Genomic DNA, 17,221 nt, shown 5'->3' on the forward strand with positions numbered 1-17,221 from the left:
CAAAATAGGCCTTATATAAGCAAATTTGCATTTTTTTGACCCTCCAGGGCAGGGTCAAATTTGACCCCAGGGGCATAATTTGAAGAAACTTGATAGAAGACTATAAATGTCACTACATACAAAATTTGGGAGCCCTAGGCCCTACGGTTATGGACAAGAAGATTTCTAAAGTTTTCACAAAATAGGCCTTATTTAAGCAAACTTGCAATTTTTTTACCCCCCAGGACAGGGTCAAATTTGACCCCAGGGGCATAATTTGAAGAAACTTGGTAGAGGACTATAAGATGTCACTTCATACCAAATTTGGGAGCCCTAGGCCCTATGGTTATGGACAAGAAGATTTCTAAAGTTTTCATAAAATAGGCCTTATGTAAGCAAATTTTCAATTTTTGTACACCGGGGCAGGGTCAAATTTGACCCCAGGGGCATAATTTGAAGAAACTTGGTAGAGGACTATAAGATGTCATTACATACCAAATTTAGTAGCCCTAGGCGCAATGGTTATGGGCAAGAAGATTGTTAAAGTTTTCACAAAATAGGCCTTATATAAGCAAATTTTCAATATTTTGAACCCCCGGGGCAGGGTCAAATTTGACCCCAGGGGCATAATTTGAAGAAACTTGGTAGAGGACTATAAGATGTCACTACATACCATTTTTGGTAGCCCTAGGCCCAATGGTTATGGACGATAAGATTTTTAAAGTTTTCACAAAATAGGCCTTATATAAGCAAATTTGCATTTTTTTTACCCTCCAGGGCAGGGTCAAATTTGACCCCAGGGGCATAATTTGAAGAAACTTGATAGAAGACTATAAATGTCACTACATACAAAATTTTGGAGCCCTAGGCCCTACGGTTATGGACAAGAAAATTTCTAAAGTTTTCACAAAATAGGCCTTATTTAAGCAAACTTGCATTTTTTTTACCCCCCAGGACAGGGTCAAATTTGACCCCAGGGGCATAATTTGAAGAAACTTGGTAGAGGACTATAAGATGTCACTTCATACCAAATTTGGGAGCCCTAGGCCCTATGGTTATGGACAAGAAGATTTCTAAAGTTTTCATAAAATAGGCCTTATGTAAGCAAATTTTCAATTTTTTGTACACCGGGGCAGGGTCAAATTTGACCCCAGGGGCATAATTTGAAGAAACTTGTCAGAGGACTATAAGATGTCACTACATACCAAATTTAGTAGCCCTAGGCGCAATGGTTATGGGCAAGAAGATTTTTAAAGTTTTCACAAAATAGGCCTTATATAAGCAAATTTTCAATATTTTGACCACCCGGGGCAGGGTCAAATTTGACCCCAGGGGCATAATTTGAAGAAACTTGGTAGAGGACTATAAGATGTCACTACATACCATTTTTGGTAGCCCTAGGCCCAATGGTTATGGACGATAAGATTTTTAAAGTTTTCTCAAAATAGGCCTTATATAAGCAAATTTGCATTTTTTTGACCATCCAGGGCAGGGTCAAATTTGACCCTAGGGGCATAATTTGAAGAAACTTGATAGAGGACTATAAGATGTCACTACATACAAAATTTGGGAGCCCTAGGCCCTACGGTTATGGACAAGAAGATTTCTAAATTTTCACAAAATAGGCCTTATTTAAGCAAACTTGCAATTTTTTTTACCCCCCAGGGCAGGGTCAAATTTGACCCCAGGGGCATAATTTGAAGAAACATGGTAGAGGACTATAAGATGTCACTTCATACCAAATTTGGGAGCCCTAGGCCCTATGGTTATGGACAAGAAGATTTCTAAAGTTTTCATAAAATAGGCCTTATATAAGCAAATTTTCAATTTTTTGTACACCGCGGCAGGGTCAAATTTGACCCCAGGGGCATTATTTGAAGAAACTTGGTAGAGGACTATAAGATGTCACTACATACCAAATTTAGTAGCCCTAGGCGCAATGGTTATGGGCAAGAAGATTTTTAAAGTTTTCACAAAATAGGCCTTATATAAGCAAATTTTCAATATTTTGACCCCCCGGGGCAGGGTCAAATTTGACCCCAGGGGCATAATTTGAAGAAACTTGGTAGAGGACTATAAGATGTCACTACATACCATTTTTGGTAGCCCTAGGCCCAATGGTTATGGACGATAAGATTTTTAAAGTTTTCACAAAATAGGCCTTATATAAGCAAATTTTCAATTTTGACCCCCCGGGGCAGGGTTAAATTTGACCCCAGGAGCATAATTTGAACAAATTTGAAAGAGGTTCACCCCAGGAACATTTCTGAGAATTTCATCAGAATTAGACTAGTAGTTTAGGAGAAGATGTTTAAAGAAAAAGTTAACGCACCGACGCACAGACGCACGCACTACGGACACAGGACCATGACATAAGCCCCGCTGGCATCTGGCCAGTGGAGCTAAAAATGGGAAGTAGGAAAGGAAAATAAACCAGATAAATTTTAGTATATAACTGGACACTGTAGATGATTTTTAATGTATCTGCGACATAAATAATAAGAAGAATTGAAATTTCTCACAGCAATTTGGTTCAACTTGAACTGAGATAATTATTATAGTCAATAATTATTAGTCTTTACTTTCACACCAGCAAACATACAAATCTTCAACATCCACAAGGAACTTATTGTGTGCCAATAATGACAGGAAACAACCCACTTATTTGACAATATAAATGTTTCCATATATGTTCACAACCATTGATGTCTTACACTTATATGCCTCTTCAACTAAGGAGATATCAACAAGGCTTGGATACTGTACATGTTATGTATGTATTTGTTCATGCTGAGAAATTTGTCGTCTGCTAAAGTGTTGTCAGCTGAATTTCCAAAATTAGCATTTTCTTCAATTCTTTCAAAGAATACTATAAGAATAGCAAACAATTTGGATCTAGATGAGACGCCACGTTCTGTGGCGTCTCATCTGGATCCAAACTTTTTGCAAAGGCCTTCAAAATTCGGTTCCAGCACTGAAAGAGTTAAGTCACAGCTTTGAGCTAACAAAATCACTACAGTTATTAAGTCAAGGTGGTCACCAAAGGGATTCAAACGTTTCAAGTCGGTTAAACAGTTACTGTGTACGCATACTAATGCAAGTAACTTACAATTGCCCCATTTAAATCAGAGTTAAGGGCAATGAATTGTTGGAGAATTGATTTCATGATCAATCACCACACAAGTAACATGTTTGTAAGAATTGAACCAGCAATCCTCAGTTTGGTAGTCAAGCGCCCTAGAATTAAGCATTCTAAGTTGCTTATGTACATGTTTGCACTGGGAGGTTGGTGAACCAACAGTATTATCGGAATAACTTTATAAACCATTAAGTAAAAATAATATCTCACATTAGGCTGTTAGGCTCTCTTAATTTTTTTACAAAATGTTTAAACACAATTATTGTCACTGTGTACAAATTAAACAATATTTTGTAAATTGCAAGAAATGGGCTCCGAAACTTAGATTTCAGTTGCAACAAAAAAGGTCTCAGATGGATACAAACTTACATCTGACTTTATGATTTGCAGCAGTGCTTTCCACAGGCCATTTAACGGTCCCTCGCCGGGGCTCTTTAAAGACAAAATCAGAGTCCGCGAGGCGCTTGAAATTTTCTGATCAGAATTTATTTTTCATACTGCAACTAAGCATTCTTAAGATCAAAGCGATATCGACTGCGCCGAAAATTGTTAGAGCCGATTTATGATCCTCTGTCAATGTCGTCATGTATCTCTTTACACACCTTAAGCCCGCCTAAAGGCGGATCGTCGTTGTAATGGAAAATTGATATTGGCCAATGAGAGCGCATGCTTTGAATGAGTGACAACACTCGTGGGCAGTAATACCTGCATTAAGATCATGCATATGACGAGCCTCGGCCATTTACTAAGAAGACTGATGGCAACCGGGTGTAGTCCTAGCGGACATTGTGCATTTCGTGCATAATATGGTCAAAACATGTATTCGACTCGTAATGGGCTTTAACAAGTTATCGTTCATTTATTACGCACAACTGTAAATGTTTCTGTCGATTCTCAAATGAGTATTATAAAATTTGTAATCCAAAACACGCTTCTGAATTTTACTGGTAACAAATATTAACAAATTCTAGCCTCAAATAAACAGTGCTTTATCCTTTGTCTCAATAAAAAGCGCGAGAAAATTATGCAGACATGTAGAACAGCGCATGGAAAGTGTGGGTGTATTTATGTGTTGTATAAAAAGGAGAACATCACGCCAGGCGATTAACGCGTGTTCAGAGGAAAAAAAACGATTGGACATATCATCATATCTTTAATTAGTAACATAAGCCAAAATGTATTTGATACTTAAGAAAAATGGCAAATGTTTGTGTTTCTTGAAATTCTTGACCACTTTTATCATAAATATTTACCAGATTTTGCTTTTTAAAATGGAATATACGAGATTATCCGGTAATGAGTAGTGACAGAAAAAGTAATAAGTCCCCCCCCCTTAACGGCCCCGGGGCGTCTGAAAAAATCCTGTGGAAAGCACTGATTTGCAATACAAAGTGTTCAAAGACTTCATAAAATGAAAATTTAAAACTCAAACTGTATTATTTGTACCTGCATACCAAGAAGTTGCTTTTTGTTTCACTTCAAATCTCAATTTGGATGTTTGCCCCAGTGTCCAGGTTTTCATTTTTTTTTTAATTAAGGCTTTTTCAAAAACCTACTTCAACATGATAACTTGGATGGGAAGTAATTGGAAAAAATGTCACCTTAAAAAGAGAACGAGGATACATTTTAACCCATATATGCCTAGTGAACTCTCCCATCCTTCTAAATTTGATCAATTTATTTCCAAAATTAGGGATGTCTAGTATATTTATTTCTATATTTAGAATATTTCTTACAGAAATTCCTTTAAGCAAACAGCGCAGACCCTGATGAGACGCCACATCATGCGGCGTCTCATCAGGGTCTACGCTGTTTGGCAAGGCCTTTTTTCTACATGCTAGGCATAAATGGGTTAAGCTTTTGTTTGTTTGTTCACTGTCAGCATTTATTTAAACAAATCCAGTGTCTTCATGCAAGATTGGGTTTCAACAGTTTTAACCGGATTCACCTCAAATGAAATTTCAGTTCAAATACTGGTAGTAAACTTGGATGGTCACACAATTACTTCACCTAAAATGTAAAGCTATGTCCCTAAAAACAATAGGCCGCACTTGTATGTGATATTATTTTTTTGCACCTTGTTAACCCTTTGCATGCTGGGAAATTTGTCGTCTGCTAAAATGTCGTCTGCTGAATTTCTAAAATTAGCATTTTCTTCGATTTTTTTTTCAAAGAATACTATCAGAATAGCAAACAGTTTGGATCCTGATGAGACACCACGTTCTATGGCAAAGGCCTTTAAAATTAGGTTCCAATGCTGAAAGGGTTAAGCCCAGAAAACCAAAAGATTTACAGATAGAGGATACTCATGTCTATACACAAGATGACACCACCATGCTCATATATGGTGGGAAGCTTTTGACCTTTTGATTGTTCTTTATAACAGTGGTTGAATGTGTTAGCAGTTGCTGTAATTGATTCAAAATTGAAGTAATAGCCAGTTTATCAGCTTCAGTTATATTTTCAGGCAAATCCTATGAGCTAAATTAAACTAATTGCTGCAAATTACAGCTCAAAACTTAACTTCACCGTAATTTCCAAACAAGGAACAATGTCATGATAATTATCAATGATATCAGCTGAATAAACCATAGAAAATCAAAGCCCTGAAGGCATTGAAGTTGTTCGCTGTTGTCATCCTTGATTAGCTTGTGCGCATAGCACAGGCTAATCAGTGTGCACAGGCTAATCTTATTTGACATGCATTAAGCCCCGTTTTCCCTGAAAGCAGCCAATATGTACAAATGTCAATGATAAACACTAGATTGGCCAATGTTGTCTTACAAGCTGGTAAATGCACACACTGCAGTAGTAGGGCAAATGCTCCCATGCATTCATCGTCTGCAGCGGTTATCGTTCCTAGCGTAGTGAGTTACCGTCCTTAGCGTAGCTAAGCACATAATGATTTGCAAAACATCTGTAAATTTAGTCGGCCGCTAACGCGACTACCTATTAAAAACCCAAACTGTTACTTAGATATGGGCTAAATCCACCTCAAACTTATGTAAAAAGTAAAGGAGAATGGAGCACAAGTGTAAGGAAGGTGAATATATTTTTTGCAATCAGGGTATAAAACTATGATTAAGTCAGGCAATAGGTAAATCTGACTCAATGCAAATGTGTTAAGTTTTGTCTCATATTAGCCTGTGCAGTTTGGGGAGGCTACTACGGAGCAACACTTTCCGCTTTCATGGAATTGTGTGTTTAAATGAGCTGTCTTCTTACCTTTATCACAAGGGTAACGTTCACAAACAGCTTCTTCCGTTCCAACTGAACGACCACGGACCAAACCTTCACGTATTGGTCGGTGCCGCCAGACACTATCCCGTCCACCGTATCACGCAGAAGCTTGCCACTGTCGCTTACATTGAGGCAGCTTTCGAGACACATTACCGCACCCTCGTGCGCTTGAATTGGTTCATGAAGGGAGCAAACTGCCGCCTCGCAGAGTGTGATCTGAAATCGTAGCAATATTGGTAGTCTATTTTTTTAACATAACCATGTATTATAGTGGTGTTAGTGGTGTTTTTTTGTTTAAATTCGACCCTATTCCCAATCGAAAAAAGTTAACATTTGTCCCAAATTGGACGTAACAATTCCCAATTGAATGCTTTCCCCCACCCAACCCCAAAACAAAAATTATTTTTTTAGATCTCAACATTTAGTTCCCATGCAGCTCTATGAGTTGAACCTTAGTAAATATAATATTGAAAAACCAAACAACAACATTGATTTCCCAATTTAGTCAAAACACCACAATCCAATGAAAAAGGCCTCAGAACCATTCCTAACATGGTGGAAAAAACACTGGGTTTATTTAAATTTGGTTTTTTTCGGAAATTTTATCACCAAATGACCACCATTCAATGCATATGAGTAAAATGCTGTCCCTGATTAGCCAGTGCATTCTCCACAGGCTAATAAGGGACCACACTTTTTGTCTAAACTGAATTTTTATTAATTAGAGACTTCTTTTAAACAAAACATCTTTTAAAAGCGGAACGTTGAGTCCCTAATCAGCATAGGGAAACTCTAGGATTACGCTTTACTCACATGAATTAAACCCAGTTTTTTCAAAGTGACATTTTACTCACATGCATTAAGCCCTGTTTTCCCAAAGTGACACTTTACTCACATGCATTAAGCCCTGTTTTCCCAAAGTGACACTTTACTTACATGCATTAAGCCCTGTTTTCCCAAAGTGACACTTTACTCACATGCATTAAACCCTGTTTTCCCAAAGTGACACTTTACTAACATGCATTAAGCCCTGTTTTCCCAAAGTGACACTCAACTAACATGCATAAAGCCCTTTCCCAAAGTGACACTTTACTCACATGAACTAAGCCCTTTTTTTCCTAAGTGACACTTTACTAACATGCATTAAGCCCTGTTTTCCCAAAGTGACACTTTACTCACATGCATTAAACCCTGTTTTCCCTAAGTGCCACTTTACTTACATGCATTAAGCCCTGTTTTCCCAAAGTGACACTTTACTCACATGCATTAAGTCCTGTTTTCCCAAAGTGATAATTTACTAGCATGCATTAAGCCCTTTCCCAAAGTGACATTTTATTCACATGCATTAAGCCCTGTTTTCCCAAAGTGATACTTTACTAACATGCATTAAGCCCTTTCCCAAAGTGACACTTTACTCACATGCATTAAACTCTGTTTTCCCAAAGTGACACTTTACTAACATGCATTAAGCCCTGTTTTCCCAAAGTGACACTCAACTAACATGCATAAAGCCCTTTCCCAAAGTGACACTTTACTCACATGAACTAAGCCCTTTTTTTCCTAAGTGACACTTTACTAACATGCATTAAGCCCTGTTTTCCCAAAGTGACACTTTACTCACATGCATTAAACCCTGTTTTCCCTAAGTGCCACTTTACTTACATGCATTAAGCCCTGTTTTCCCAAAGTGACACTTTACTCACATGCATTAAGTCCTGTTTTCCCAAAGTGATAATTTACTAGCATGCATTAAGCCCTTTCCCAAAGTGACATTTTATTCACATGCATTAAGCCCTGTTTTCCCAAAGTGATACTTTACTAACATGCATTAAGCCCTTTCCCAAAGTGACACTTTACTAACATGCATTAGGCCCTGTTTTCCCAAAGTGACACTTTACTCAGATGCATTAAGCTCTGTTTTCCCAAAGTAACACTTTACTCACATGCATTAAGCTCTGTTTTCCCAAAGTGATACTTTACTTACATGCATTAAGCCCTGTTTTCCCAAAGTGACACTTTACTCACATGCATTAAGCCCTGTTTTCCCAAAGTGACACTTTACTAAAATGCATTAAGCTCTGTTTTTCCAAAGTGACACTTTACTCACATGCATTAAGCTATGTTTTCCTAAAGTAATACTTTACTTATATGCATTAAGCACTGTTTTCCCAAAGTGACACTTTACTCACATGCATCAAGCTCTGTTTTCCCAAACTGACACTTTACTCACATGCATTAAGCCCTGTTTTCACAAAGTGAGGGTCATTTACAATCTCAAATAATCATCAGGGTGTTTTAACACTGTAGAACAGTTACTTAATTAATTGTTGACAAGCGCTTTTCGTAACATGCATCAAGTTTTGATAATTATGTTATAAAGATTTAAAAGTATTAATCAAAAATGTTTTTAAATAAAATTAATTAAAATTTAACAAGGTTAACTTGATTTGATAATCTTAATGATGTTTGTTGAACATTGTAGGAGTATTTTGTCAGCTAGCACCAGATTATCGAAACTTGGACCCTCATCTGTGGTGAATTCCTGCAACATATCGGGTAATTAACATGATAATTTATTATACAAAAGTCTTCTATAAATATATTAGTCTTTGTTATTTTAACAAGATTTTGGTGCCATCATTAAGAAATATAGACCTCCTTAAGGGCCTTTATTATAAATAAATAGTGAAAAGCAAGCAGTTTTTTTTTGTTTCAAAATCGGGTCTGGTATTCGGCCTGATTCCGAATAGTAAAAAGTATATATTTTCCCCAAATGGGACCTCAACATTTCCTATTAAAATCTCCCCCCTCCCCCCCGTCTCATTACTTTGTTCATCTCCCTTCCAGCTATATAAGTTCAAACTTACTAAATATAATACTGATAACACTTTCATTCTCAATTTTGAAGCATTTTTTAGCAAAACAACCACAACAACACTAATTTCCCAATTTTTGTCAAAACGCTGCAAATTTTCCCAATCCAGAGCTATCTGGCATCATTCCCAAAATAGTAAAAAAGTGCTGTCCAGGAAGCCTAATATTGTATAATTATAGACCAAATACTATGGTTATGCAGAGGTCAATTAAAGTGCTCAATTTAGTTTGGCCAGTTATGGGCTGCCAAGCTGGTCAATAAAATGCCATAGGGCCAGAAGTGGGGTTTACTATTGCCAGTGTTTTTGTTCACCATATTTGGGGGGTCCCTTTGAATTGGGAAAATTTGTAGCGGTTTTACTAAAATTGGGAAATTAGAATTGTTGCTGTTGTGCTTCAAATTGAGAATAGAAGTGTTGAGTATTATTTTTTACTAAGGTTTAACTTATATGGCTGGATGGCAGATGAACAAAATTTTGAGATATAAAAAAAAAAATTCATTTGGGTAAAATATATACTTTTTATGTGTGGCCGAATACAGGATCCGATTTATAACGAAAAAAAAAACATTGATTGCTTATATCGATCTGTACATTGTTATACTGTGTATCAACGCAGGCCTTTCCAGGCCACTTTTGGAAAAAATGCAATTAAGGGATTGTGAATTTCTTCATGCACAAAGTCTATTTATTTGGAAAAAACTACTTACACCTTACACTTTATAATATTTCAAATTAGTAGAACAAAATCATATAAATTATAGATTTATACTTTGTTTTATCACATGCTATACCCTGTTTCCCATGTAATACAACCATTACATATTTGTTTATATTACACATGTGTAATACACCATTTTTAAGCCTTTGCATTGGCTTAGTTTTCGTTTATTGACCAATCGCATTTTGTTACTTTTGCTGTCATGACGTTGCAACGTCAAATGACGTCACGAAATGTAAACAACATTCGGGATTTATCATTATGTTTGCGTAAATATTTATTTAATTTGCTCATGTAAAAGCATGTGATAACAAGAGCACCGCCTTGCGGGTGCAGACCGCTCATCTATTTTATTTTTAAAGGTGAAGGGACTCTCAATTTCAATCACAAAGGAGGGAGGGTCGGAGTGAAGAGGAGTGTATAGTGTGGGGGTGTGGTCATTTATTACATTATCTTACAAAAATGCGGAAAAAAAATGAAAAAAAAAAAAATCGGGGTGGGGGGGTTGGTGGGGTGGGGGGGTTGGTGGGGTGGGGGGGAGGCGATTCTTGGGTGCGATGGTTGGACGGTATTTCAAAAATTAAATATTAAAAATAAATATTTGTGTTTTTAACCATTTCCAAAAAAATACTTGGGGGGGGGGATGGCGTGGGGGGGGGGGGGGGGGGGGGGGGGGGGGGGGGTATAGTGTGATGTTAGTAAGAAGTTATGGCAGTTTTAGCAAAATTTAATAATTTGACCTTGAGAGTCAAAGTCATTCAAAGGTCAAGGTAAAATTCAACTTGCCAGGTACAGTAACCTCATGATAGCATGAAAGTATTTGAAGTTTGAAAGCAATAGCCTTGATACTTTAGAAGTAAAGTGGAACGAAACACAAAATTTAACCATATATTCAAAGTTACTAAGTCAAAAAAGGGCAATAATTCTAAAAAAAGACAACCAGAGTTATGCAACTTGTCCTTTTACTGTCCCCTTATGTTCCAAGTATGAAAGCAATATCTATGATACTTTAGGGGTACAGTGGACCAAAACACAAAACTTAACTAAATTTTCAATTTTCTAAGTATAAAGGGCCCATAATTCTGTCCAAATGCCAGTCAGAGTTACATCACTTTGCCTGCACAGTCCCCTTATGATAGTTAATAAGTGTTGCAAGTATGAAAGCAATAGCTTTGATACTGTAGGAATAAAGTGGACCTAAACACAAAACTTAACCAAATTTTCAATTTTCTAAGTATAAAAAGGGCACATAATTCTGTCAAAATGCCAGTCAGAGTTACATAACTTTGCCTGCACAGTCCCCTTATGATAGTTAGTAAGTGTTGCAAGTATGAAAGCAACAGCTTTGATACTTAAGGATTAAAATGGACATAAATACAAAACTTAACCAAAATTTTCAATTTTCTAAGTATAAAAAGGGCACATAATTCTGTCAAAATGCACGCCAGAGTTATCTATCTTTGCCTGCCCAGTCCCCTTATGATAGTAAGTAAGTGTACCAAGTTTGAATGCAATAGCATTGTTACTTTCTGAGAAAAGTGTACCTAAACGCAAAACTTTACCGGACGCCGACGTCGACGCAGACACCGACGCCGACGCCAAGGTGATGACAATAGCTCATAATTTTTTTCAATGAATAGATGTGCTAAAAAAGATCCGACACTCGTCATTTCATACCATATTTTATTAAACTCGTCCAGGAAATTTGTTGGTAACTCGTTGTCATATCATACCATATTTAAAAAAAAAATTTAAACAAATCGAGATATAAGAATGAGAGTATATATATTTTTTTTTAATTGGTGGGGAAATTGGGGAAGAAAAATCAGTTTTTTTTTTAACAATTTGGTATGAAAAAGGGACCTGTAAATATGCCAGGAAAAGGTCTGCAACCAGTATTTACTGAACAATTGTTCAAGTTCAGCTCTTACTAAACTAGGCCTAAGCATTGTTGAGTTATCATCCGGAAACCATTTTACTATTTCGAGTCACTGTGACCTTGACCTTTTACCTAGTGACCTGAAAATCAATAGGTGCCAGTCATGATCAATGTACCTAGGAAGTTTCATGATCCTAGGCCTAAGCGTTCTTGAGTTGAGTTATCATCCGGAAACCATCTGGTGGACAGACCGACGGACCGGCGGACAGACGGACCGACATGTGCAAAACAATATACCCCCTCTTCTTTGAAGGGGGGCATAATGAACATGTTTTATAACAACTAACTACCTTTTGAAAACAAAACAAAAGTACAGCTCTAATGCAAGGCATTTTCAATGTTTTAACCCATTTATGCCTAGCGTCTAGAAAAAAGGCCTTGGCAAACAGCGTAGACCCTAATAAGACGCGGCATGATGCGGCGTCTCATCAGGGTCTGCACTGTTTGCTTAAAGGAATTTCTGTAAGAAATATTCTTTATATAGAAATAAATATACTAGACATCCCTAATTTGGGAAATAAATTGTTTAGAAGATAGGAGAGTCCACTAGACATTTTCAATGTTTTAAGGAGCATGTTGTATGTAAAGATAGTACAAAATAATAGAACCAGTGAAATAAGAGAAAGCATGTCAGAGAGGGATCTTTATGCATGGGTTGGTTGTGGTTTAGGAATGTAATTAGTGTGTGCACTGCTATCCTACCGTTTTAAGGAGCTTTTTGACTGTGTGCCCCAGACCAACCATGGCAATCTGATGACAGAATGTTCCTCCTCTCCACTGGGGGTCCAGAGTTCTTACATTTGAGCCTTGCTCTGGGAAAATGGGGCTTAATGCATGTATGTAAAGTGTTGCGCAATATTAGCCTGTGCAGTCCACAGTGACGATACTCTCAGCTGGATTGCATTTTTCACTTAAAGGAAATGTCATCTTCGCAAAAATCAAGTTTGTCCCTTATTAGCCTGTGAAGTTTGAACTTTCCCCTTTTCATGGAATTCATCATTTAAAATCAGTCTGCCTTAACAGAAAATCCAGTTTTATTGGAAATTGTCCCTAATTAGCCTTTGGGGATTGCATAGGTTAAACTGGGACAACCCTTCAAGCACATGCATTAAGCCCATTTTAAGTAATGCGGCACAGGTCTTACCACAGGGACCTGCAGCAGAATGTTGACTTACCACAGGGACCTGCAGCATAATGTTGACTTACCACAGGGACCTGCGGCAGAATGTTGACTTACCACAGGGACCTGCAGCAGAATGTTGACCTGCTCACTTACCACAGGGACCTGCAGCAGAATGTTGACTTACCACAGGGACCTGCAGCAGAACGTTGACTTACCACAGGGACCTGTAGCAGAATGTTGACTTACCACAGGGACCTGCAGCAGAATGTTGACTTACCACAGGGACCTGCAGCAGAATGTTGACTTACAACAGGGACCTGCAGCAGAATGTTGACTTACCACAGGGACCTGTAGCAGAATGTTGACCTGCTCACTAACCACAGGGATCTGCAGCAGAATGTTGACTTACCACAGGGACCTGCAGCAGAATGTTGACTTACCACAGGGACCTGTAGCAGAATGTTGACTTACCACAGGGACCTGCAGCAGAATGTTGACTTACCATAGGGACCTGCAGCAGAATGTTGACCTGCTCACTTACCACAGGGACCTGCAGCAGAATGTTGACTTGCTCATCCTCTCTGCTGGGGCTCCAGAGCTCCTTAGCCTTGCACGGATTGGTGGTCGTGTTAAACACAATCACTGCATTGTTGGGGGAAAGTGTGAAATAAGAGTGTGAAATAAAAGAAAGTGTGAAATAAGCGTGAAATAAGGGCAAGTGCAAAATCATATACAGTTGAGTTAAAAAGAAGAGAGTGTTAAATAAGAGAAAGTGTGAAATCAGAAAAAGCACTAAATAAAACTACATGTGGAAAAAAGAGAAGTTTTCAGAAAAAAATAAATGGTGAAAAATCAGAAGAAGTGTGAAATAAGAGAAAGTGTGAAATCCGATGAAATACAAAATTTGAGAAAAAGTAAAATAAGATACAGTTTGCGTTAGAAAGAACTAAATGCATTGGTTAGTTGTGGTTTTAAATATCATAACTTCATAGTTGAACGACAAAAAGTGTGAAATTGATATAGTGGAAAAGACAACATGCTGAAAAGGGAATCATAGAAAAAAGAAAGCTTTGCATGGATTTCTCCAGTAAAAACTAAATAAATCAGAGAACAGGAAAAGCTTAGAGAAACAAGAGCTTGTCACAGTAGTGCCAATCCCCGCCGAAAATGTGTTTGCTTGTAGGACAACATTTGTTTTAGAGAGTAGAATAATATTTGAAAAAACAAATAAAGGGAGATAATTAATTATGCTCCGGACAAATTTACTTTGAAATTAAATAAAGGGAGATAATTCAAACACTAAGGTAGATAGAGTTATGGTTTTTAGTCACTGCACTTCTCCTACTAGCCATCTGTTTATATTTCAAGTTTCAAGTAAATCCCTTTAGTATATTTAGAGTTATGCTCCGGACAAAAAATTACTTTAAAGTTATATAAAAGGGGAGATAATTCAAAAACTAAGGTAGATAGAGTTATGGTTCTTGGTCACTGCACTTCTCCTAGTTGCCTTCGTTTATATTCTAAGTTTAAAGTAAATCCATTGCATAGATTTGAAGTTATGCTCCGGACAAAGTTTCGGCCGGACGGACGGAGGACAAGATGGACAGAACCAATTACTATATCCCCTCCGAAAAAAAATTTGGCGGGAATAAAAATAAAGAAACAGCAAAAGCTAAAGAGAAAGAAGTGACAACTGAAAAAGTGTAAAAAGGCAACACGAAAACATATATCTGAGTCATCTAAGAACTTTACCTGATCCATCGGTTAGCACTGTTAGAAGTCTGCCTTGATGAATGTCATATGAGAAGGAAGTCAAAACCTTTGAAGGAAAATATCAACATCAAATAGAAATGAGCTGCACTCTGGGAAAATGGGGCTTAATGCATGTGTGTAAAGTGTCTGCCCAGATTAGCTTGAAAAATGGGGCTTAGTGCATGTGTGTAAAGTGTCTGCCCAGATTAGCTTGTGAAATGGGGCTTAATGCATGTGTGTAAAGTGTCTGCCCAGATTAGCTTGTGAAATGGGGCTTAGTGCATGTGTGTAAAGTGTCTGCCCAGATTAGCTTGTGAAATGGGGCTTAATGCATGTGTGTAATGTGTCTGCCCAGATTAGCTTGTGAAATGGGGCTTAGTGCATGTGTGTAAAGTGTCTGCCCAGATTAGCTTGTGAAATGGGGCTTAATGCATGTGTAAAGTGTCTGCCCAGATTAGCTTGTGAAATGGGGCTTAGTGCATGTGTAAAGTGTCTGCCCAGATTAGCTTGTGAAATGGGGCTTAGTGCATGTGTGTAAAGTGTCTGCCCAGATTAGCTTGTGAAATGGGGCTTAGTGCATGTGTGTAAAGTGTCTGCCCAGATTAGCTTGTGAAATGGGGCTTAATGCATGTGTAAAGTGTCTGCCCAGATTAGCTTGTAAAATGGGGCTTAATGCATGTGTAAAGTGTCTGCCCAGATTAGCTTGTGAAATGGGGCTTAGTGCATGTGTGTAAAGTGTCTGCCCAGATTAGCTTGTAAAATGGGGCTTAGTGCATGTGTGTAAAGTGTCTGCCCAGATTAGCTTGTGAAATGGGGCTTAGTGCATGTGTAAAGTGTCTGCCCAGATTAGCTTGTGAAATGGGGCTTAGTGCATGTGTGTAAAGTGTCTGCCAAGATTAGCTTGTGAAATGGGGCTTAGTGAATGTGTGTAAAGTGTCTGCCAAGATTAGCTTGTGAAATGGGGCTTAATGCATGTGTGTAAAGTGTCTGCCCAGATTAGCTTGTGCACAGGCTAATTAGGGAAGACACTTTTCTTATTCATGGAATTGTTTGTTTAAAGAATTCTCTTGTAATTTTAAGAAAATCCACTCTATACAGAAGTGTAGTCCCTGATTAGCCTGTGTGGACTGCACAGGCTAATCTTGGACAACACTTTACTAACACTTTACGCACATGCATCAAGCTCCGTTTTCTCACAAAAAGGCCTATATCAACATCTAATTGAAAAGTAGTTTTTTTATAATTGTATATTGCATAGAATATATAATTTTATTTTATTACTCATTAACAATTTTTTTAAAGTAGTCCTGACACAAAGCAGAGTGGAGTGAAATATCTTCGCTGTGATGAGTGAGCAAAATTTAGTTATTTATATAAATTGCAAAATTTTTAATAAAATCATGCAGTGCTCCAGCTAGAATTTGAAAAGGGCAGGGTGGCTTTTTTGTCAAAAGGGCACTTTCGACGCGCAGTACTTTGTGAAAAGGGCACGTTCGAGCGCGCGGGTGTTTCTGGAATGCTTTCTATTGCATGTTAATTTATATGTTATAAATAATTGTATTATTCCCATTTTTTTTTTTTGAGGGGGGGGGGGGGCAGGGCGGAGATTCGGGGGGGCAGGGCGGAGGTTCGGGAGGGCAGGGCGCGGCGCCCTTCGATTTAGGCCTTGCTGGAGCACTGTCATGTGAGAATAAAAATAATATTCAGATTATCATTATTCATCAGTCAATAAACAGTTCTTTGTAGCTTTGATGCATGGCTTTTAATTAACTTGCATAAAAATCCTTGTATTTAAATACCTTCGCTCAAGACTCAAAATTGTTGCCTATCAACCAATAAACAACAATAAATTAGCGCAGTATGGGAAAAATGGTCTTATAACATATGCACCCAGCATAGCTCCAGACCAGCCTGCACATTCAGGCAGTCTGGTAAGGAGCTACCTGTCCGCAAATGAGACCAAGAAACCTTGCATGACTTTACAGAGGACAAGGTAGCTCCAAACAAGACTCTGGGATTGCGCAAGCTGGTCTGGCGCAACGCTAGTGTTTTATAGTGTTTTATATAATACAAGGGAGCTGGTCTGGCGCAACGCTAGTGTTTTATATAATGGGTATACGGCCCCATTCCCCAAGACTCTGGGATTGCGCAAGCTGGTCTGTCGCAACGCTAGTGTTTTATATAATGGGTATACGGCCCCATTCCCCAAGACTCTGGGATTGCGCAAGCTGGTCTGTCGCAACGCTAGTGTTTTATATAATGGGTATACGGCCCCATTCCCCAAGACTCTGGGATTGCGCAAGCTGGTCTGGCGCAACGCTAGTGGTTTATAGTGTTTTATATAATACAAGGGAGCTGGTCTGGCGCAACGCTAGTGTTTTATATAATGGGTATACGGCCCCATTCCCCAAGACTCTGGGATTGCGCAAGCTGGTCTGTCGCAACGCTAGTGTTT

At 38.2% G+C, this 17,221-nt stretch overlaps 1 protein-coding gene across 1 annotated transcript in view; it reads right to left on the reverse strand.

Annotated features, from left to right (window-relative positions):
- The window catches only part of LOC127849022 (uncharacterized), a 141,380-nt gene that overhangs the window by 88,990 nt on the left and 35,169 nt on the right, over positions 1 to 17,221 (reverse strand). Inside the window, exons 17-20 of the mRNA XM_052381745.1 lie at positions 14,767 to 14,833; positions 13,556 to 13,656; positions 8,834 to 8,900; positions 6,344 to 6,525 (exon numbers count right to left, since the gene is read on the reverse strand). Of these exons, the coding sequence (XP_052237705.1) occupies positions 6,344 to 6,525; positions 8,834 to 8,900; positions 13,556 to 13,656; positions 14,767 to 14,833 (417 nt within the window). The remainder of the gene's footprint in view (positions 1 to 6,343; positions 6,526 to 8,833; positions 8,901 to 13,555; positions 13,657 to 14,766; positions 14,834 to 17,221) is intronic.

This window comes from Dreissena polymorpha, chromosome 10 (assembly GCF_020536995.1).
Source record: "Dreissena polymorpha isolate Duluth1 chromosome 10, UMN_Dpol_1.0, whole genome shotgun sequence".
Classification (NCBI taxonomy): domain Eukaryota; kingdom Metazoa; phylum Mollusca; class Bivalvia; order Myida; family Dreissenidae; genus Dreissena; species Dreissena polymorpha.